The sequence below is a fragment of the Carcharhinus amblyrhynchos genome, chromosome 21 (genome assembly GCF_965287045.1).
Source record: "Carcharhinus amblyrhynchos chromosome 21, sCarAmb.v2.hapA, whole genome shotgun sequence".
NCBI classification, from domain to species: Eukaryota; Metazoa; Chordata; class Chondrichthyes; order Carcharhiniformes; family Carcharhinidae; genus Carcharhinus; species Carcharhinus amblyrhynchos.
This window is the reverse complement of record NC_137344.1, coordinates 21,025,824-21,049,046: the sequence shown is the minus strand read 5'-3', so window position 1 is coordinate 21,049,046 and position 23,223 is coordinate 21,025,824. Positions and strand designations below refer to the sequence as shown.

Below are 23,223 nucleotides of genomic sequence, written 5' to 3'. Positions count from 1 at the left end.
TGTACCATCTACAAGATTCACTGCAGCAAGTCACCAAAGCTCCTTCGACACAACCTGCCAAACACACAACTTCTCCCATCTAGAAGAACAAGGGCAGGAGACACCGCCAGCACCTGCAAGGTCCCCTGCATATTCCTTACCAACCTGACTTGGAAATATATCTCCATTCCTTCACTGTCACTGGATCAAAATCCTGGAACTTTCTCTATCTCTTTCTAACTGAACGGTAGGTGTACCTGAACCTCATGGTCTGGAGCAGTATATAAAGGTGGCTCACTGCCACCTTCTCAGGGGCAGTTGGGGATGGGCAATAAGTGCTGACCTAGCCAGCGATATCCACATTTTAAAAAATCGCCTGTCACTCAGATCAGAACAATCACAAGTGAGTGAAGTGCGCACTTTGACTTGAAAATGCTTGGCTGACAGTGAGTTTCCTCTCTTTAAATTTACTTTTTGTAGCCCATTCAAATAAGTATTACGTCCACCCATGAGTGAGAGCCAACTGTCAAAAAACAACCATAAAAGCTCCAAACAAAAGCCTCATAAATTGTACTTTGCAATAAAAATCTGTTAATAGGGACCACCTGCCACATGTAACCACAACTGCATTTTTCCATTCCCAGTTATGATTTTATTATTACGGGGAAAAGATACGTCCATAGGAAACTTGCACGGTCGGCACGTGGCAGCGGACCGCTTCCAGGCGATTCTTGCAAAGAGCTGCTGCTGATGAACAATGGTAGAGGGATTTAGTTTTATTCAAATCTCATTTTACTTCACAGCTGTGCGGAGGGACCACCTACGAGTAAGGACTAATTCCGCAGTAGCCATTCACGATCACTGTTGACAGATGCCACTGTGTGAAAACACAACCGGCCCATCCCCCCCCCCCACCCCATTTCCACAGAGCGCCTCGGGGAAGCTCACAGAATTGAGCTAAATATCTGCAGTGATCTTAACGGCCCCGACCCCTTCATCTTCAACTGTGCTGCACAGCCCTCGTAAGCATCTGCTGATCCTTCTTCCATTTCTACTCCCGAGTGTCCGGCCTGGATTAAAGGTCACCAGAGGCAGATTCCGGCTGTCTTGTGGAATGGGCAGGATTTGGATTTGGGGGGGGGGGAGGGTGGTGGGAGACGGGTGAGTCCCCCGCTTTGCCTCTTTGGACTGGCCGGCCCCGTGAACTGTCAATTCCTCTTCTTGTGTTTCCAGGAACGCTGGGATTTTCCAGCGCAGACGGAGACGTGAAGATTAAGAAGCGCCCCGCCAAGCACGGCCTGGAATCCAGCAACGCAGCGAAGAAGACCGAGAAGCTGCCGGCGCTGAAGAAGAAAGTGCTGAAAGCGGGCGGGAAGAATAAAAAACTGAAGAACACTAAGGGGGGAACCGAGGTGACAATTTGGCGCCGTTTTGAGTCTGACCTGCGGCCCCTGCTGCACGATGAGAGGTTGCTTCCCTGCGACCCTTCTGTACCCGCAAAATTGGCATCCCGAAAGCAGACCAAAAAAGGCTCTGCCAACAGATGTAAAAATGTCACCAGGAAAAGCAAAGTACTGCAAGCTACTTTCAAGGTAGGGTTTTTAATTTGATTTGATTTGTTATTATCACATGCATTGGGATACAGTGAAAAGCATTGCGAGACAGACAAAATGTACCGTTCATAGATTACATAGGAAGAAGGAAAGGAGAGGGGGCAGAAGGTAGTATTACAGTCATAGATAGGCTTTAGGAAAAGCAACACATTTCAAACCTAAACGAAACGCTCTACTTCATTGCCCCTGACTGTTGTGCATCCTTTGGCTCCAGGTATTTTACTGGTAGGTTGTTTAACCTCGGAGGCTTCAATAATTTTCTGTTTTATGTCAAGGTGGCAGCCCCCTTTAGCCATATCCAGGGTTTCCACCAAGTCTGACGCTTTCCTCATTAAAAAATCCGCATTTTAATTTGTTTTTAAAGTCCCTGGAACATATTTCCAGTTTCTGCCACCGTGTTTGGCCGAAGGGTTGGGACGTGCTAACGACACTCCTTTCTCCAGCTGCCACCACTGTTTCCTAGGTGACAGGAAGCCATTTTGCACAGATTTCCTTGAGGGTTGATTCCAGTGCTGCGTCACCACAAGCACCTCAATCACCGACCAGCATCACTCACCCATTGAGGGTAACCGTACCCGCAAGTTGGTGAATGTATCGATAGAGGTTTCATTTAGAATTGTTTATTTGTCTCCACCTTAGCCCTGCACTCTCTCGGCTTCGCAATGTCTCCAACTTTAAAGCTCCCTGGATCACACGTAACAATAGCCGGACAGATTTCCCTCTGAATTTTCCCGACTCCCACTGTTTGAGCAGCAGTACTCGGATTCTGTGTTTCACAGCGATAGCTCAGCCATGACTGGAGGCTAGCAGAGCAGAGACTCCCTGGCATGAGCCCAAGGCCTGCTACTGTGTGATACAGTGTATTAGTACAGCAGAGCACTGGGCTGATCCGATTGCCAGAATCTTACAGCTAAACTGTCCACAATTCAACAAAAAAAAAAGAAATGGCATCTGGGATGTGTCACCAGTTTTCTGCACGTCTGCGCGCTGTAGATTAATAAAGGCTGATTTCACATTGCGGCAGAGAGCTCTGGTGCGGTGGCTGGAACAGGTAATGCTCCCTCCCACCTCCTCCTCCCCCCCCGACTGCTAACCCTGGGCCTCATTTACAATCCCACAACTCTCCCACACTTGCCCGGAACCAGCAGGGAGGATTTTGGCAGCCGGGTGAGGACGGGAATGTTGACGGCTGGTCGGAAGAGTGGCAGGCGGGAAAGGAGGGTGGGGGAAGCGGGGAGGGCGGTGATGGCAGATCTAGTTCTACCTGTGACCTGTGCAGACGATCCAGAGCAAGATATTACAATGATTGGTGGGGAGGAAGGGATGGGGAAGTCTACAATTGAAGGATGGGGGAGTTTCTGGAGAGGGTAGGCCCAGGATGCACTTTTGGATTAAGGAGGAACATTCTTCCTTGAAACCAGGAAATTTTACAATGAAAGTGAAATCATTGACCTGAGCCACCGGTGAGCACTGACCTTTTCATTTGAATTTTTGAATTTAAGTGGGTAAAAATTGCGAATGCACAACTTGAACTTATGATCCCTCCATCCCCCCTTCCCCTTGCCATCCTGACCCAGCAGACAGGCCAGGGGTTGACGTTGGCCCAATCGTTTTGACTAAAGTGTCTTTGAAATTAAATGTTTTTAAATTGACCACGCATTCTCTCCTGCAACTCCCCAAATCTCTCCGGTTCTAAACACCAAACTCTGCACGGGATTCTGTTTCTCTTATGTTAGCCAGTTGCATTTCTTCCACTTCACCCACTTTTGGTCATTCTGTCTGGAATTCCCTCCCTCCCCCTCCTTCTGAATCTTACTTAGAATCCACCTCTTTGACAACAAAGCTTTTGCTTTCTCCTCCCTATATGTCCAGGGGACCCAGGTTCGAATCAGACCACGGCAGGTGGGGGAATTTGAATTCAATAAAGAATATCTGGAATTGAGAATCGACTGATGACCATGAAAGCATTGTCGATTGTCGGAAAAACCCATCTGGTTCACTAATGTCCTTTAGGGATGGAAATCTGCCATCCTTACCTGGTCTGGCCTACATGTGACTCCAGAGCCACAGCAATGTGGTTGACTCTCAATTGCCCTCTGATCAAGGGCAACTAGGGATGGGCAATAAATGCTGGCCAGCCAGTGACACCCATACCCCACGAATTAATAAAATAAATCTCCATTTTGAGTTCAGTGTCCATTTTTCCAATGCTATGAGATTTTTCTGCATTAAAGCCGCTGTGTAGATCCAGGTAATTATTGCTGTTGGACTGGATAATAGCTGTGTCCTTTGCACCAGTCTGCTGCAAGGAGGACTGGCTTCCGTGTCTGTCTGTCTCTGTTTTCGCTGCGACTGTAGACGCATTCATTTTTGGCTGCAATTTATTCAACACGCAATTCCTTAAACTATTTATTTGTTTAAAAATCTCGCTGCTCCATGCTGAGCTGGATCACGTGACGACATACTTGTGGCAGGCTTTGCTCCGTGTTCCCCGGCAACGTTTTCATTTGAAGTAAAAGCGTTTTAAAAAGTACCTTCGAGTCATGAGCAGCGACAGTTGAGTCGGCCATCCGTGTAGCAGGGCACAGAGGGGGAATGAAGGTGTGGAAGTGGGGTCAAACCTCCTTCAGATCCTGCCAGATAAATAGAATACCTGGCAACTTTTAAACAGATTTAGAACTGAGCAAATAAGGAGGTTAAACCCCTCTATAGATACTCGGTGCGAGCACAAACCAGAATTTCCCATATTTAAACTTTCATAGAATCCCTACAGTGCAGAACGAGGCCATTCAGCCCATTGAGTCTTCACTGACAACAATCCCACCGTGGTCCTATCCCCACATATTTACCCCACTAATCCCTCTAACCTACCAATCCTGGGACACTAAGGGGCAATTTAGCAAGGCCAATGCACCTAACCAGTACATCTTTGAACTGTGGGAGGAAAATGGAGTATTTGGAGGAAACCGCTGCAAACACGGGGAAGATGTGCAGACTCCACACAGACAGTGACCCAAGCTGGGAATCGAACCTGGATCCCTGGAGCTGTGAGGCAGTAATGCTAATCACTATGCCACCGTGCCATCCCGTTTAAAGGTTTAAAGTTTATTTATTAGTGTCACAAGTAGGCTTACACTAACACTGCAATGAAGTTACTGTGGAAAATCCCCTAGTCGCTACACTCCGGTGCCTGTTTGGGTACACTGAGGGAGAATTTAACATGGCCAATGCACCTAACCTGCATATCTTTTGGACTGTGAGTCGAAACTGGAGCACCCGGAGGAAACCCACGCAAACACGGGGAGAATGTGTGGACTTGGCACAGACAATGACCGAAGCTGGGTATCAAACTCAGGCCCCTGGCACTGTGAGACAGCGGTGCTAACCACTGTGCCACCGTTAATTTGTATTTGAGCTGAGTTTTTCAATGGGCACATTTCCGAAGAGTGGTAAATAGTTTAAAGTTCAGTGCAATTTTTTTAACAAAAGATTTTTTTTAACATAACCCTGCGGCTTTAACTCACTGAAGGTAGGCCAAATAATTGGTGCAGATTTTAGAGGACAGAAAAGCAGCCCATTTGGAATCCTCCCAAGGGTTAATGACCATTGACCGGAGTTTTACGTTCGGAGGTTCTTCAAAGAGCTGTCACGGGCTTTGTAACATTTGCTCCTCATTTTGCTATAATTAGAAATTTCATGGACGAGTTGTTGCGCTGGTGCAGGGCCCTCGCTTTACATCACTGTGGTCAAGAAATTAAGTCCCAGCAATCCGTCAGAAATATGAGTAGCTTAAAGACTTATCAGCTCGGCTTTCAAGACAGATCATGCCATCATCACAGAAACTGACTCGATTGCATGCTTCAGTAGTTGCACAACTTGCAAAGTGGCAAACCTCCTAATCACATTACCTCACAATCCTACTTGCAGCGATGGCAGAGGTAACAGTGGAGTCATGAGGAATTACGAGCTCTCAGTAGTCGAGTAACCCCAGTTACATAAGAACATAAGAAACAGGAGCAGGAGTAGGCCATCCAGCCCTTCGAGCCTGCCCCGCCATTCAATAAGATCATGGCTGATCTGTCGTGGCTCAGTTCCACATTCCCGCCCTCTCCCCATAACCCTTAATCCCCTCGCTTACCAAAAACCCATCAACCCGCGTCTTAAAAATATTTAGCGAGGCAGCCTCCACCACTTCAACGGGCAGAGAATTCCAGAGATTCACCACCCTTTGAGTGAAGAAGTTCCTCCTCAACTCCGTTCTAAACTGCCCCCCCTTTATCTTGAGGCTGTGCCCCCTAGTCCTACTGCCCTTTCTGAGCGGGAAGAGTCTCTCCACCTCTATCCTATCCATCCCATTCATCATCTTATATGTCTCAATGAGATCTCCCCTCATTCTTCTAAACTCTAACGAGTACAAGCCTAGTTTATTCAGCCTCTCCTCATAGCTCAACCCCCTCAACTCCGGCATCAGCCTAGTAAACCTCCTTTGCACTCCCTCCAAGGCCAAAATATCCTTGCGTAAGGACGGCGCCCAAAACTGCACACAGTACTCCAGCTGCGGCCTCACCAATGCCCTATACAGCCGCAGCAAGACCTCCCTACTTTTATATTCAATCCCCCTCGCTATGAAGGCCAGCATCCCATTCGCCTTCCTGACCACCTGCTGCACCTGCAAGCTGGGTTTTTGCGACTCCGTGTGGAAATAGAGCAAGATCACACTTGGCATTACGCTGAAAACATATAGGGCGGAATTTTTACTGTTCCTGCACTGACGTCTGTCCATCCCCATCTACTCGTCACCCTTGACCTTTCTCCTGTTTCACAGGAGGCATTGGGTGCCTGCCCCGTTCTTGGACCAGCTGAGGTCCTCAAGTGGCCAATTAATGGTCACTTAAGTGCCCCATCCTGCCCTCGTAACTATTTTACCCACGCCAGGTTGATGCCCTGGCAGCTTTTACTGGGTGAGCTGGTGTTGAACAGGAGGGGGTTCCCCCACAGTTTCATACATGCCCTTTAACCTTCCCCCCACCAGGCTCTCAAATGCAACTGCAGAGTAGCCTCTCTCGCTAGGGGCTGCCAGGCTGACCCTGCTGATACCCAGATCTGCCCCTGAAGAATCCTCTTTGGATACCATGAAGAAGGGGTGCTTTCTATTTTACATTTACAGTCACAAAGGCCATTTGCTCATTCATAGACCTGAAGAATGCAGCATTTGCTTTAAGGGTGACACTCTGGCACAGTGGTTAGCACTGCTGCCTCACAGTATCAAAGACCCAGATTCAATTCCAGCCTTGGGTTGCTGTCTGTGTGCAGTCTGCATTTTCTCCCTGTGTCTGCGTGGGTTTCCTCTGATGCTCCGGTTTCCTCCCACAGTTCAAAGTTGTGCAGGTTAGGTTGATTAGCCATGCTAAATTGACCATAGCGTCAGGGGGATTAGGAGAGTAAATATGTGGGGTTACAGGAATAGGCTGTGGGTGGGATTGGGGCTGGTACAGACTCGATGGGCCGAATGCAGTACTGCAGGGACTCTATGATTCTGTGCCTTAAGAGAAAAACTTCAGTCAGATAGTTTCTTGCATGAACACGTCTGCTGTGAAAAGGCAGGGATCAGATGGGCATAACCCTCCATATTGCTCTATATTTTACACCAGTGGTGGTGGCATAGTGATAATGTCACTCAGTTAGTGTTCCAGAAGCCCAGGCTAATGCTCTGGTGACGAGGGTTCAAATCCCACCACGGCAGCTGGTGGAATTTAAACTCAATCAATAATCTGGAATTGAAAAGTTAATCTCAGTAATCCTGACCATGAAACGGTTGTTGTAAAAACCCATCTGGTTCACCAGTGTCCTTCAGGGAAGGAAATCTGCCGTCCTTACCTGGTCTGGCCTACGTGAGACTCCAGAGCCACAGCAATGTGGTTGACTCTCAACTGTCCTCAGGCAACTAGGAATAGGCAATAAATACTGGCCTGTCAGTGATGCCCATGAATTAATAAAAATCTCCATTTTGAGTTCAGTGTCCATTTTCCCAATGCTGTGAGATTTGCCCTCTGAAATGGCCTAGGCAAATGCTGGCCTTGTCAGCGATGTCTACATTCCAGGAGAGAATAAAGGAGGGATAAAAGATGCCTGGAGAGACAGGATTTTTTTCACTAATTGTTAATTGTTTCACACAGGTTCATTGGATCTTCTGGAACAAATCTTCTATTAATGAAACTTCCACATGGGATTTGATTTGATTTGTAACTGAATCCAAGCCTGACGTTTACCTTTTTGTTTTTCTACATCAGAAGTCAAGTGGACTGTGCCTTTCGCAGAAAGGGGCCACCCCCACTGAATATAATCGGAGTAGGCTGAACAAACTAAAGAGTAAACTTCCAGTGAAAGAGGTGAGCAGACTCTGCCAATGAATCATTAACGCTGAATCCTCTGGAGAAACAGGAGCCGGTTCATTTATCAGCTACCATTTCTTCAAATAAACTTTAAAAAAAAAAATTGGCTAAAATACACGGGGAGCATGAAAAATCGCTGAGGAAAATCTGAGAATGGTGGTTCTTCATCCGATAATTGACCACATACGGAGGGGATTTTCCTGCCACACTGGCCCCGAAACCGGAAAATCCCGGCCGAGGTCAACGCACATTTGCATAGTCCATGGCCCGCCTGCTACGATTCCCGTGGTGGGCGGGATGGGGAAATTCCACCACCCAGTGGGCCGGATCTTACCGACCATTCCCGCTGCAGTGAGGCCGGAGAATCTGTTGGCCGGCTAAACTTCCGTTCACTGTGGCGGGATGGGAGAATCCCGCCGGTGTGAACAGTGACAGGATTCCAGCCAATGAATTGAAATGCGGAAAAACTATTAAAGGCAGGCACACACAATAACTATTAAAGGGAGGGCAGCACGGTAGCACAGTGGTTAGCATTGCTGCTTCACAGCTCAGGGACCTGGGTCCGATTCCCGGCTTGGGTCACTGTGGGTGGAGTTTGCACATTCTCCCTGTGTCTGCCTGGGTTTTCTCCGGGTGCTTTGGTTTCCTCCCACAGTTCAAAGATGTGTGGGTTAGGTTGATTGGCCATGCTAAAATTGTCCCTTAGTGTCCTGAGATGAGTAGTTTAAAGGGATTAGCAGGTAAATGTGAAGGGATATGGGGGTAGGGCCTGGGTGGGATTGTGTCGGTGCAGACTTGATGGGCCAGATGGCCTCTTTCTGCACTGTAGGGTTTCTATGATTTCTATGTCATCTGATGAAAAAAAAGCAGCAAAAAATTGATAACTTATTAAAATATTATTCTAATGAAATGCTTGTTCGCCTGTATAGTTTTAAGACGTGCATTTAAGGAGAATATTTTTGAGAATGTTAGATATCAGGGTAGTTGCCCTGATGTGGTCCCATTGTATTATTAATCTTTCATGAAATAACTTGATAATGTGTTTAGCTCAGGATTAAATTGGAGACAGAATCTGAAATGTGTAGAATGGGATTAATGTTTGCAAATAACATCATTCTGTGCCCAGCTTGCCTGGTTTTCTTGCACCCCTGGGCTCATACATACTCCACTAATCTCAGCAGTCATTTCCCATCATTTGTTTGAAAATAACAGAACAAAATTAGCCAATTGTTTTTGTGATTTTGGAGCTACCTATTCAGCTCCTCAGTCACATTATGGTCTAACCAACAGTATCCAGTTGACTCAGATCATCTCATAAGGAGTATTCAAACCCTCCAATCTAATATGTGTTGTCTATACATCTCTGCCCTGGGGAGAGAATCCAATTCTTTGTAGTTTGGTGTATATGTGATAGTCTTCTCAAGAGCAATGAGGCATGGACAGTAAATGCCTGCCTAACCAGCAACACCCACATTCTGTGAATGAATAAATTCAAAACCGTGCAATGGTAGAGTTTTCTGGACAGAATGATCTAGTCTAAAGAGATGAGGGCTGCACGTATGATCAGCAATATTTACAAGATTATACAAATATTTGTCTGAAAGATATAATGGGGAAATGAGATCTTGCGACTGTTAAGAGAAGGCATTGTGACAGCTACTAAAGTTCAGGTTAGTTAGTTTTACATACACCTAAACATTGGCATCTATTAATCTATGAAGGATGGCGGACATGCAGCAATCCATTTCAGATGAGGTGTCTTCATAGCAACATTTAAAAAGCATTTGGACAAGTACATGGATGGCAAAGGATTAGAGGGAAATGGGCCAAACACGGGCAGTTGGGACTAGCTGGGAGGGCACCATGTTCAGCTTGGATCAGTTGTGCCGTGCTGCACTGCTTTATGACTCTATAGAAGTTAGTGAGCTCCTTTCCCCATTGGTTGTGAGCCGTCCATTTTTCACAGCCGTACAACAAGATGCTGAGAACACAGGCCTCATAAAACCATCAACTTGGTCCAAAGGATTAGCTTGATACAATTCCATGCGAGTTTCTTAAGTTGGCCAAAGGTGCTTCAAGTTCTGCATCAGAACGTCGGTCCCTGTGGATCCGAGGTAGCAGAATTTGCTGAACAGTCCTGAAACATATTTCAAACTGAACCGCATGAGAACACCGAAGTGACAAAAAGCTTGATAAAAAGGGTAGGAACTGAGGAGCATTTTCAAAGAGGAAAGAGATGTGGAAAGGAGTGGGGGAGCATTTCAGACCTTGGGGCCAAGGCATGGCCAACAGTGGAGGAACGACTAAAATCGGCGGAGCACAAAAGGCCATGATTTGAGGAGGACAAAAGGAGGATTTTAAGTCTGGGGATGGTGGTGGGGGGCAGGTGCGCACAGGCATTGAACAATTTAAAAACGAGAAGTTCAAAACTAAGGCGTTGCCAGTCAAAGAGTCAATATGGGGTGAATTTTACCGTCGCACCCACCATGGGAATCGGAGTGAGCGAGGGACGGACTGTGGGAAAGTTTGTTGTCCTCGGGCAGGATTTCCAGTTTCGGGCCAAGGGAAGCTGGAAAACCCTGCCTTACAAGTTAGTAAGCACAGGGGGTACTGGGTGCACAGGGCGTGGTGTGAGTTCAAACAAGGGTAGGCTGGCTTTGAGCGTAATGGCTGGAATCCTCTGACCGTTCACACCAGTGGGATTCTCCAGTCCTGCCAGCAGCGAACCCCTGCCCGCGGATTTCCCACCAGCGTGGGGTGATGTCAATGGGACCAGAGATTCACGCCACTAGCAACAATGTGCCACCTCCCGCCAGCGGGAAACACTCAGCTGGGAGGCCGGAGAATCTCACCTCATTACTTTGAGTATACAGTTGGAGGGGGGGGCAGTAAGTTTCACCTGTATAGCACACACATTGAGGGGAAAGTTGAATTCGAATGTGCATTTAAAAGAGCTTTGTTCTTGCTTCCTGCAGTCAAAGGGACGAGCTGTCAGCAAACTATTGGAGAGCTTTGCTGCAGAGGATGATTTTGCGTTCGATGAAGACAGCAGCTTTTCTGAGGAAGATGAGAATGCCTCTGTGAGCTGCTCAGCGGAATCATGCGGTAGGAGTCTTTTTTTAATTGCTGAGTGCTGCATAGCGGACAAACAAGATCACAAATGAGCAAGTTGTAAGCCAATTGTTCAGTACAAAGTGAAGTTGGAGGGATGAATCAGTCGGCTTTTTTTAAAAAATACTTCCTGAAATGGAAAATTCCAAATATTTTACAGGACTCCTACTTGGATTCTTGTCTGTATCACAGAAGATAGCAATATTCTTATAATTCTGTGATTTGAGTTAAAGGTCACATTGATCATATGCCAGGACTTCAGAGACTGCCATTTAAATTGTAGGTTCCATATATCTGTACAGATTCTAATAACAAAATGTTGCACAGCAAGTGATAAAGAAGTTCTTTTTCAATATACCTGACCTCCGTTTCTTACAACATATTCGCTCAAGCTAACCTCCCTTCATATCCAAGACAACTCCAGATTTTTTGTGAGGCAACCTGCACCTTATTACTTCTAATCACTAGCCCGTGGGAGGTGAAAATTTACTCGTAATTATGTCTGTTAAATTTAAAACCTTGAGAAATGAACAAAATAGCTTAACAAATGCAAGTAGCGAATATTTCTTTGAAAGACATAGGAGAAGAATTAGGCCACTCGGACCATCGACTCTGCTTCTCCATTCAATCATGGCTGATATTTTTCTCATCCCCGTTCTCCTGCCTTTTCCCCATATGTCAAAAGCTTTAAGGCTGAACCAGGTTGTTCAGAACCATGGTGTTATAAAACTGTGGTAGAGGGGGTGGCACGGATGTTGTGACTGTCAATAATGTCTCTGGAGAGACAGATCAATCTGGTCTTGTTTTGGACTTCTGGGTTCTCCTGTTGAACAGTAACTTTGATAAAAACCAGTATTTCAGATTGGAAAAAGGCAATTATCTACCAGACTCTGTAGGTAAAGGACTAGACAGGACCAAATGAATCCAATAAAGTTAGTTCTACACCAAACTATTATGGTAATTTAAGGACCCAACCATAACTCCGAGAAGAAATCATTGAAATCATAGAAATCCTATACTGCAGAAAGAGACCATCAAGCCTGCACCGACAACAAACCCACCCAGGCCCTGTCCCCATAACCCACCTATTTGGCCTATTAATCTCCCTGATATTAAGGGGCAATTTAGCATGGCCAATCCACCAAACACACACATCTTTGGACTGTGGGAGGAAACCGGAGCACCTGGAAGAAACCCATGCAGACACAAGGAGAATATGCAAACTCCACACAGACAGTGAGTCAAAGCCAGAATTGAACCTGTACCCCTGGCGTTGTCAGGCAACAGTGCTAAGCACTGTGCCACCGTGCCAGCCCTAATTAGCATTCAACATTGAACTGTAGGAAAACAGTTGAAGCAACAATATTGTGTGTTTCTGTTCTCTCTTAGTCCCTCAATCCTGTGTGATCAGTAAAGAAGATTTGAAGGAAGGACTTCGCATTCTCATACCAAAGGAAGACAAACTACTGTATGCAGGAAGTGTCAAAATTCTGCAGTCACCTGACATGTAAGATGCAGTTTTACTTTTGTTCTGTTTCACGGTAATTGAGTGACTTCTTCATGCGTGTCCCTGGTAAAGAAGTGTGTGCGGTTTTGAACTGCTCTGTAGGACTCCCCCGCCACTCTGTGCAATCTAGACCATCCCAACCAGTTCCCCTAATTAGAGGAACTTCCCATCAGAAATCAGAAGTATAAAAATGAGTGAGGAGCATTTGCCTAAAACGTTGTTTAAAAATCTAGTTTCTCCTCAAAAATGGATTGAACCTTACCTGGATTCGAATGACCAATGAGACATGGAGCAAAATTTTCTGATTGGGCTTGGGACCCAAACTTCCAGATGAGGTCCAGGCCCCGCACCAAATGGGGAGCAGTGACCCCTCAGCAGTTTTTGCAGGATTAGCCAAATGAGTGGTTGGAGAATCCATCATCCAATTAAGGACAGTGGGTAGGTTCTGGAAGCTAGAACACCAATAGGAAGCTGCAGCCTGCCCTAGCAGGTAATGGAGAAAGAGGGTCACCAACTTAAAACATATTTGAGGTTACAAATGGCCGCAGCTGCTGGACCACGAGTATGGAGGGACAAATCCCCCCCACAGGGGACAGCCCACAACTACAGTTATATCCTGGAGAGCTTGGCAGCTGTTGTGAAGGCCTCAAATTGATTCTGGTGATCTTGCATCATGGTGTCATCACACGTTCACACACACACTCCCAAACACACAACGCCCCAAGCACATACCACACACAAATACACACACCTCCCAGACACACAGAAACACAGACACCCCAAACACACAATGACACACACACACACACACACACACACATCCATTGTTACATTCACATTGTGCCTTCACATTGATATTCTGCTTTCAGGCATTTCTGCATCATTCATCCTTGTCTGCTCTCCCACCCGGCTCTGTTCATTATCCAGAGGCAGGGCCAGTGAATCTAACAACAGTTCACAAGACCTATGCATGAAGTGCTTTGCCACTGCCCCGGAACAAGACAAGTCGGGCGACTTGTATTTCCCTGGGCAGCTGACAGTGGGAGGATTGTGTTTTTGACATGGCTGCGCTCTCCGCACTAAAAATCCAAACAGTCTTATTGGCTCCCAGGAGTTTCCTTCCATTCCTCCAACTAAGAAAACCATTTAAAGGGCTGTCCCACATCAACTGTAACATCCTATCCAATTACAGAATTCATAAATATCTCCATGCATGGATGTATTGCCGCAGTGTGTCAGTAACTGGCCTTTCCTTGCCTTTGTACAGCTACAGTGTTATGATTGAAGGAGAAAGAGGAAACCGACAGAGAATCTACTCCCTGGAGCAACTCCTGCAGGAAGCGGTGAGTTCCTTTCATGACCATTTCCCACTGCCCACAGTTCAAATCTTGGCTAGTCTTTTAATGAAAGATAATTAAAGATACAAATATGAATATTTTCTGCTGCCTTAGAATGGTACTTTTAGCCACTGATATCTATGGAAAAAAATTAGGTCTGATGTTGGGATGCAATTAGCTTGTAACCTAGAGCCCAAAGCAGAGGGTAAAATGGTCAAAGTATGTAAATCTGCTTTGAATTTGGGATATTTCACACTTTCTACTCTCCAGTCATTTTTCAGACAGGGAACCAAGGAGGGGACCATTGCTTTTCATAGAATCCCTACACTGCAAAAGGAAACTATTTGGCCCTTCGAGCCTGCACTGACAGCAATTCCACCCACGCATGATCCCCTTAACCCACATATTTACCCTGCTGGCCCACCTAACACTAAGGGGGAATTTAGCACGGACAATCCACAGGTCTTTGGACTGTGGAAGGAAACCAGAGAACCCAGAGGAAACCCACACAGACCCACTGAGAACGTGCAAGTTCCACACAGACAGTGACCCAAGGGCGGGATTGAATCCGGGTCCTTGGCTCTGCGAGGCAGTCGTGCTAACGACTGTGCCACTGTGCTCCTCATTTCTTTCATGGAGCAAGTTGTTACGATCTGGAATGCATTCGCTGAAACTCTGGAAGAGCACCTTCAATAACTTCCAAAAGGGCATTGGATAAATCCTTGAAGGGGAAAGAAACTGTGAAGAAAGGATAAGAGGACGTGACTAATTGGATAGCTGTTTCCCAGATCTGACAGAGACATGATGGGCTGAATGGCCACATTAAGATAGAAGCAAGGAGGTTGTTGCCACTGGCGGGTGAAATTAGAACTAGGCGGCATGGCTCACAATAACGGGGAACAGATTTAGGACTAAGTTGAGGAGAAACTCCTTCACACAAAGGGTTGTGAATCTATGGAATTCCCTGCTCAGTGAAGTAGTTGGGGTTACCTCATTGAATGTTTTAAGGCAAGGATAGATAAATTTTTGAACAGTAAGTGACTTAAGGGTTATGGTGAGTGGGCGGGTAAGTGGAGCTGAGCCCACGAAGAGATCAACTATGATTTTATTGAATGGCAAAGCAGGCTCGAGAGGCCAGATGGCCGACTCCTGCTCCTAGTTCTTATGTTCTTATACTCTTCTCTGCTGCATCTTTTTATATTTGATGTCAACCTTACAGGGTGGAGACCAGCAATAAAAACTGGCTCACTGGAGATGGGGGTTTTGTGGGGGTGGGGAGAGAAAGTGTGAATGTCCAGTGAGGAGAGTGTTTACCAATTCCAAGCATTCTTTCTAGTTAAACAGGGATTTGGGTTTTACCAGGAGTTGGTAACTGCTGCAATTTAGTATTAAAAGCTTATTCTGATCATCTATTTTGGAGGTTTAGTTTCACATGGGTACTTCTGGAATATGATGTATTATCGATGTTACTTAATGACCTTTTAAACAAATTTTTAAAAAATACCTACAGGTACTTGATGTCAGACCACCCTCAACACAGTTCCTGCCACCAGCTACCAGGGTGTGTGCTTATTGGAGTCAGAAATCACGCTGCTTGTACCCAGGAACCATCATCCAAAGTAGGTGCCACATTTTCACTTGTCAATATAGCACATGGATGAAGGATCTGAAGAAAGCAATCTATAGCCACAGCTGGCTAGGCTGAGGTTGTTCTCCTTAGAGCAGAGAAGACGGAGGGGGACCTGCTTGAACTGTACAAAATTATGAGGGACGTAGGTAGGATAGATAGGAATAAACCATTCTCTTTAATAGAGGGTGGTGCATAGACTTAAAGTAAGGCACTGGAGATTTAGAGGGATTTGAGGAGAAGCTTTTTCACTCAGAACCTGCTGGGAACCTGGAACTCACTGCCTGAAAGGGTGGTAGAGGCAGGAACCCTCACAATACATAAGAAGTATTTAGATGAGCACTTGAAACGGCCCAGCATACAAGGCTACGGACCAGGTGCTAGAAAATATGATGACAATAGACAGAGGCTTGATGGTCAGCACAGAAATAATGGGCCAAAGGGCCTCTTTCTTTACTGTTAAGCTCTATGACTCTATGGCATTAATATGATTAAGGGTCCTGTGGAGATTTTGAAATGTGTAAACGGTTATTAAAAGGATGGAGGCTGCAAAGGAAGTAAACCTATTGGAACCTACACTCTACAACCAATCAAAATATGGGGCAGAGTTTCTCCAGCCTCACAATGATGGGGATGGCACCCTGACACATGCTATGTTCAGTCGTAGCAAGTCTTCCCTACTTTTGTACTACAATCCCTACTTTGTACTACAGTGAATGGGCACGGAAGTGCCATGGGTTGGCATGGACGTTATGAGAGGCCATGGAGATGGGTGTAGGGCATTGGTTGGCTTGGAAGATATGAGGGGCCATGGGTGTATGGAAGATGATAGGTTGGTACGAGGGTATGTGAGGCTGGGGTGGGGAGGAGTGGCGGATAAAGAGGTATAGTTTGGCATGGAGGAGTGGATGAGTTATACTATTTGAACTTGAATTTCAAAAGGTTCTCTCATCCAGACACTTCTGAGGGTCTGTGAACCATGTCCTTGAAAAGCTGGCCAGGCTCCATGAAAATTGTGGGGGCTAGGAAATGCCTATTTCCATATTGGTGCCAACCAGGTTGGAAATGCAGTGTGTGGCCTTGTGATCCTCAACAGCCCACACCCTTATCTCACCTTGCTGGAAATTGGGGGACACCATGAACGGAGCCAGGAATCTCGGAATTGAATCTCAGCCGCCAGTGATAAAGATCCATGGAGACTCCCCAACTCCATGAAAATCCAGACTGGAGATCATCTTCACAACTTGCTTTAATACCTATTTTTGTATCATCAGCAAATCTGACTACAATATAGTCGGTCCCTTTATCCAAGTCATCAAATATAGATCGTAATCAGCACTTATCCCTGTATCACTTCTCTGGTTGTAGTTTGCCAAATTGAAAGTGACACATTCACTCTGACTCTCCGCTTCCTGTTAGTTCTCATCTAATATCCAGGCTGATAAATCACCCCAACACCTTGCCTTTTATGTGACACCTTATCAAATGTCTTTTGGTAATCCAAATAGAATACATCTAGTGGTTCTCCTTTATCCATCCTACTGATTACGTCTTCAAAGAACTCTAATAAGTTAGTCAAACATAATTTCTTTTTCACAATACCACATTGACTGTGCCTGATTGTATTGTGATTTTCCAAATGTCCTGCTACTACTTCCTTATTAATTGATTCCATCATTTTCTCTATGACAGATGCTAGACTGACAGGCCATGGTTTCCTGTCCCTCAACACCACCCACTCCCAAACTCCTTTTTTTTGAATAGGGGTGTTACATTTGCTATTTTCCAGTCCGCTGGGGTTTTTTCAGAATCTAGGGAATTTTGGGAAATCGCATCCACCATTTCTGCTGCCACTTCTTTTCAGACATTAGGATGCAGGCCATCGGGTCTATCAGACTAGTCAGCCCTTAGCCCCATTACAAAAACAGAGAATGCCGAAAAATCTCAGCAGGTCTGTCAGTATCAGTGGAGAGAGAATAGAGCCAGCGTTTCGAGTCTGGCTGACCCTTTGCTCTTCCTAGCTCTGATGAAGGGTCATCCAGACTGGACACGTTCGTTGTATTCTCTCCTTTAGTCCCATTAATTTGCCCATCACCTTTCCTCTGGTGGCTGCAATTGTATTAAATTCTCCTCTCTCTCTTTTGCCTCTTGATTTTCTATTTTTTGAGTTTTTTTGTATTCTTGTGCGAAAAAGACTTGAACAAAGTCTGCCTTTTCCTTGTTTTCCATTATTAATCCTGCAGTCTCATCCTTTAAGGGGGACTGTTTTATTTTAGCTATGCTTTTAGTTCTCACATACTTGTAGAAGCTTTTAACGCCTGTTTTAATGTTTCTCGGTGGTTTTCTCTCATATTCTTCCTTTGCCAGTTTCTAAAAGAATTCTCAATCTTCTGTGATACCACTATTCTTTGCAATGTTGTAAGCCTTTCCTTTTTATTTGCTATCATCGTAAACTTCCTTAGGATTAGCCAGAGATCATGCATTCTTCTCATGGAGTCTTTCTTTCTCAATGGAATATATCTTTGTTGAGAGCTATGAAATCATTTCTTAAATGTCTGCCATTGGTTCACTACCATCTCAATTTTAAGACTTTTTTTTAGCCCACTTTAGCCAATTCTGTCTTTATACCTTTGTAATTGCCTTTATTTATGTTTAAAACATTACGTTCAGACCTACATTTCTTATCCTCAAACTGAATGCGAAATCAGCCCAATATCATATTTAAAGCCCCAATTAGGGGCTATTTGGATGGGAGGGGGCAGCAGACAACAGTCTGAAGTGTGGGGGACTGCCAGCTCAATGGGGGCTGCCACCCTGCAGCACTCTGGGGCTGAGGGGTGTGGGGGAGGCAAGGGAAGGATGGAGGTCATGTCCCAAAGAGGGGGCCAAGGGCAGGAAAGAGTACACCTTCATCCCTGAAGAGCCACCTGGAGAGGTTTCTCCTCTCACCTGAGCAGCTTGCCCACTTGGCCCCTCCGGATTTTTATCGTAAACTTATCTCCCAGTGAGCGCTTCCCTGTTCAGCTACCCGTGTGACCCTTGACTGGCTTCAGCCGCGTTCACGTCTCCCAGTGGGGCTCCCAAGCTCTCTGATGGAGGTACCTGGGTCTGGAACCAAACCCCCACACCGCCCCCACCCCCCCAACTTGCCAACCTTAATTAAATGGCAAACTCAGATATGACCTGTTAGGAGAGGGAAATCACCTTTACGAATAAGTGGCAAACTGACCACTGGCAAGTGAGGCTCAGGACACTCAGTTAGTCTCAATGTCAGGGTCCTGAAGCTTTTGGGAACATTCACCCTTGCTTTTTCATTCCAGTGTTACAAGATCATAGCTGGCCAGCTTCTTGTGTCTGCCAGAGTTGAGTTTTGTTACGTACACCCTTTATTGAACTAATTAAATTCAATCCATTTTGTCACCATGGTGAAAGCACCATTAAAAGGCCCCAGCTGACAGTAGTTCTGGAGATGGTTAAATGAGTACTTTTTTACTATCAAATATTTCATGGACCGTTTAACAGATTTCTCCCAGTCAGCTGGGAGCCACTGGGACACTTTAATGTGACACACGCTATTGGTGAGTGAAGTAGTAATGTGAGAGTGAAGGTTTCAAGATATCAGCATCGAAACAAAGAGGTGTTTCTGGAAAGTCTGTCTCGCTTGGCTCCCCCTCAGCACACAATATAATCTTGTTGTTGACCCTCCTGCACAGTCTAGTTCATCAGCTCCCTCTGCAATCTGAATAAACTGTTCCGATCTAATGTGCCCCATTAATGATTGTTAACCGGAGTTGCGGTTTCAGATTTTACTTTTAATTCCCTCCACTCCCCAAAACCAAAAGTAACTTGCTAAAATAGAACATCTTTGCAGGGTTTCCTTATCAGTTTTGTCTAACTGAAACTTGGAGCTCCTTCCCAGTCGAAATGTCATTGCCTCCAGGCGCAGTGTTGCGACTGTTGTTGGTTCCCTGTACAGTAATGTCATGTTGCTGTTTTTCTGTGCTGATCTTTACTTCTGTTTGTATTGTGGAGCAATTGCTGTCCCTGTGCAGCACTGTCAACTCATTGTCTTCCTGGAGATTATTGTGATGACTTTGATTTCCTTTGGAGTGTTATGATAATACAGCTTCTCATTGTGCATTGTGACTGCATCCCCTGTGCTGTTACTGTTTCATTTGTACATCATTGTGCTGTTAGCTGTTAGAACACTCTGAATAGCTCCCAGTTACATTACTGCATAGAAAACAACGTGTTGTGCTTAAACAACGGACTGGATTTTCCATCACCACCGCTAACCTACCCCTTCTCATGGACATCTGACGTAGGCAAGGGCAGAAGATTGGTCAGAGACATGCTCCTATCAGGTCTTTTCCTTTGCTGTGCCACACCACTACTTGCAGCCCAGTTTAAGACAATCTGCCCACCCACCCACTGATGTAACTGAGGGAAATAATGTTCTCCAACTTAATTCCCACTACTGCATGAGAAGGAATGGCCACTGCTTAGTCCCAAGGGCCACCCCGCTTTTGGGGAGGTGATGGCCTGGTGGTATTATTGCTGGAGTATTAATCCAGATATTCAGTTAATGTTCTGAGGACCTGGATTCGAATCTCACCACAGTAGGTGGTGGAATTTAAATTCAATAAAATATACCTGGGATTAAGAATCTACTGATGACCGTGAAAGCATTGTCGGTTGTCGCAAAAACTCATCTTGTTCACTAATGCCCTTTAGGGAAGGAAGTCTGCTGTCCTTACCTGGTCTGGCCTACATATGACTCCAGAGCCACAGCAATGTGGTTGACTCTCAACTGCCCTCCACGGACAACTAGGGATGGGCAATAAATGTTGGCAAGTCAGTGATGCTCATGTCCCACAAATGAATGAAAAGAAAAGGCCACAGAGGAGGGCTTGAGAATTTGTACTGGTTTCCAGTACATGTGCAGTCATTCTAAGAGCACCGTTCCAATGACACACCTTGGTAGGGGCCAGAGAATCCAAGTCCATTATCAAAATAGTCCCCAAGACCAGAAAAGCAGTTCAGTCACAGTCACACCTCTTATGATGAACAATTCTCTTTTCTTCATAGAATCCCTACCAAGCAGAAGGAGGCCATTCAGCCCTTCTAATCTGCACCAGCTCTCCCTCAGAGCAACCCCCCCCCCCCCACATATTTACCCAGCTAATTCCCCTAACCTATACATATTGGGACATAAAGGGCAATTTAGCATGACCAATCAACCTACCTCGCACATCTTTGGACTGTAGGAGGAAACCGGAGCACCCAGAGGAAACCCATGCAGATATGGGGAGAATGTGCAAACTCGGTACAGACAGTTTGTGAGACACAGGCATCGGTGATTGGCCAGAATTGAACCCGGGTACCTGGTGCTGTGAAGCAGTGCTAACCACTGTGCCATCATGCCACCCACCACTCTTAATTCAAGAGAGGCACCTCATGACACAAAAGTGTAAAATCTAAGACCATTCATATCATTAAAGTTAATTCATAGGAAGAAAAAGAATTGCGATTTTTATAGATACAATGTTTATGTTATACACACCTACAGTCATAGAATCATAGGACCCTGCCAATGCAGACGGAGGCCTTTCAGCCCATTGAGTCTACACCAACAACAATCCCACCCAGGCCCTATCCACAGGTATTCAACCTAGACCTCCTGACATTAGGGACAATTTAGCATGGCCAGTCAACCTAACTGCATGTCTTTGGACTGTGGGAGGAAACCAGAGCACCTGGAGGAAACCACGCAGAGATGGGGAGAACATGCAGACTTCACACAGATAGTGACCCGATGCCAGAATTGAACCCAAGTCTCTGGAGCTGTGAGGCAGCAGTGCTAACCGCTATGCCACCATGCCAGCCCCTTCTTTTGCAGACCGATATCAATACAAACCAGACCCCTCATTTCACTCCAGCAATTTTGGCTGGTCACGTAGCCATTGCACACCGTACATGGGAATACTCAGCAGAATTTTCACCTACAGCATGCAACATCCAGCAATGCTCCCATTATAATCCAGGCAGGAGCGCCACTGAGAGGAGTGGGAAGGGAAGGAATGATGACACTGAAGGAGAGTTGGGATAGGGGAAAATGGTGAGGGAGTGGGAAGTGGAAATGGATGGCATTGAAAGTGTATGACACTGAGAAAGAGAGATTAAAGGGAAATAGAAAAAAGGAGATAAAGAAGGAGGGGGAACAGGGAATATTGAAATCATGGAGAGATAGATGACAATGACATGGAAGAAGGATGGTGTTAAAGAAGGGGACAAGTGGGAAGGCAAGGAAAGGGAAAGGATATAGAGGAATCATAGAATCCCTGCAGTGTAGAAAGAGGCCATTGAGCCTGCACTTCCAACAATCCCACCCAGGCCCTATTCCCATAGCCCCACGTATTTACCCCGTTAGTCCCCCTGACACTAAGGGGCAATTTAGCATTGCCAACCCATCTAACCTGCACATCTTTGGAGGAAGGGGAAGATCAGGGATCAATTGGGGAATGGTACCTTGGAGGAAGGAAGATGAAGCTGGATAACATTGTGCGTTGGAGATGGGGGAGGAAAGACCAAGTTCAACGTGAACTGAGAGGGCGTGGGAGGGAGAATGCTGACGTATCCTGTGGGGAAGGGGAAAGAGTGGCTCACACAAAGTTTTGGTTTTCATATTGAGTTGTTGGTAAGTTATCAGCCCCTTGGGGACTATATCAGCAATCCTGAAACCGTTGGTTTGATTTTGCAACTTTATGTTGACTGCAACATACTGATTTCTTTCGACAACTTTTACTGCGCTTAATCGGGGTGGAATCCAAAGATTTACAACCCTCCATCTGCAGTCCACGCAATCTTCAGTTTGCAGCTGATCCCATTTGTCTTTTAAAAATTACGTGCCACCTGGCATGAGGGGGTGGAGGGGCGAGCATATTTAAACATTTCATGCACCAAAAACTCTTGTTTGAACTTTAACCCGAGGAAGTGAATTGTAAGAAGCGGAGTGTGGATGAGGATCCAGGCCTGAGTGCAGTGGCGGGAGTGGGGTTGGGGGGGGGGGGGGGGGTGTGGAGGGGACAGCAGTACAGAAAGGTGGAAAGAAAGCCAATATAAAAATAGAATTAAAGGAAATTGGCCGATTACGTCTAGATAACTTGTGAGTGAGCAGATCTCTTCCTCGCTTCCTAAGATTGAAGAGTAACCGATTCCGTATGAGTTGTGGAGTTGACATTTTAAGCTTTAATACACTGCGTGCATAAATATATATATATATATGTTGGAAGGGCCTCTTATTATGTCAGCTTAATGGTGACCTAAGGCAGGACCTTCTAAACGACGGGGCTACACAGTAAACACATGGTGTCTGTGCATAAACGTAGCATTTGATTCACAAGCTTTGACATTGTGCCATTTTGAGTACACGAGGGGAAGAGGCTGTAGTCTAATATTCTGATGCTGCTTTAATTGTAGGCCACTGCTGCTTGCTTTGCTTTTAAAAAATTAAATATTATACTTCACCAGTCAAGTCAATTTATCCTCACACCACAGCTTTGCTACTTATGCGTAATGTATTAATTAGCTCCAAATTAACAGGCAAACATACCTGAAAATTACACAAGGCACACTAGCTTTTGTTTAAATTTGATTA

General features: G+C 45.6%; 1 protein-coding gene across 4 annotated transcripts in view; it reads left to right on the top strand.

The window, feature by feature from the left end:
* Positions 1-23,223, top strand: part of bahcc1b (BAH domain and coiled-coil containing 1b) — a 278,363-nt gene that overhangs the window by 216,551 nt on the left and 38,589 nt on the right. For all 4 annotated transcript variants that reach the window (XM_080209603.1, XM_080209605.1, XM_080209604.1 and 1 more), the window contains 6 exons: positions 1,213-1,571; positions 7,883-7,981; positions 10,960-11,089; positions 12,485-12,602; positions 13,870-13,945; positions 15,450-15,558. In XM_080209603.1, the coding sequence (XP_080065729.1) occupies positions 1,213-1,571; positions 7,883-7,981; positions 10,960-11,089; positions 12,485-12,602; positions 13,870-13,945; positions 15,450-15,558 (891 nt within the window). The remainder of the gene's footprint in view (positions 1-1,212; positions 1,572-7,882; positions 7,982-10,959; positions 11,090-12,484; positions 12,603-13,869; positions 13,946-15,449; positions 15,559-23,223) is intronic.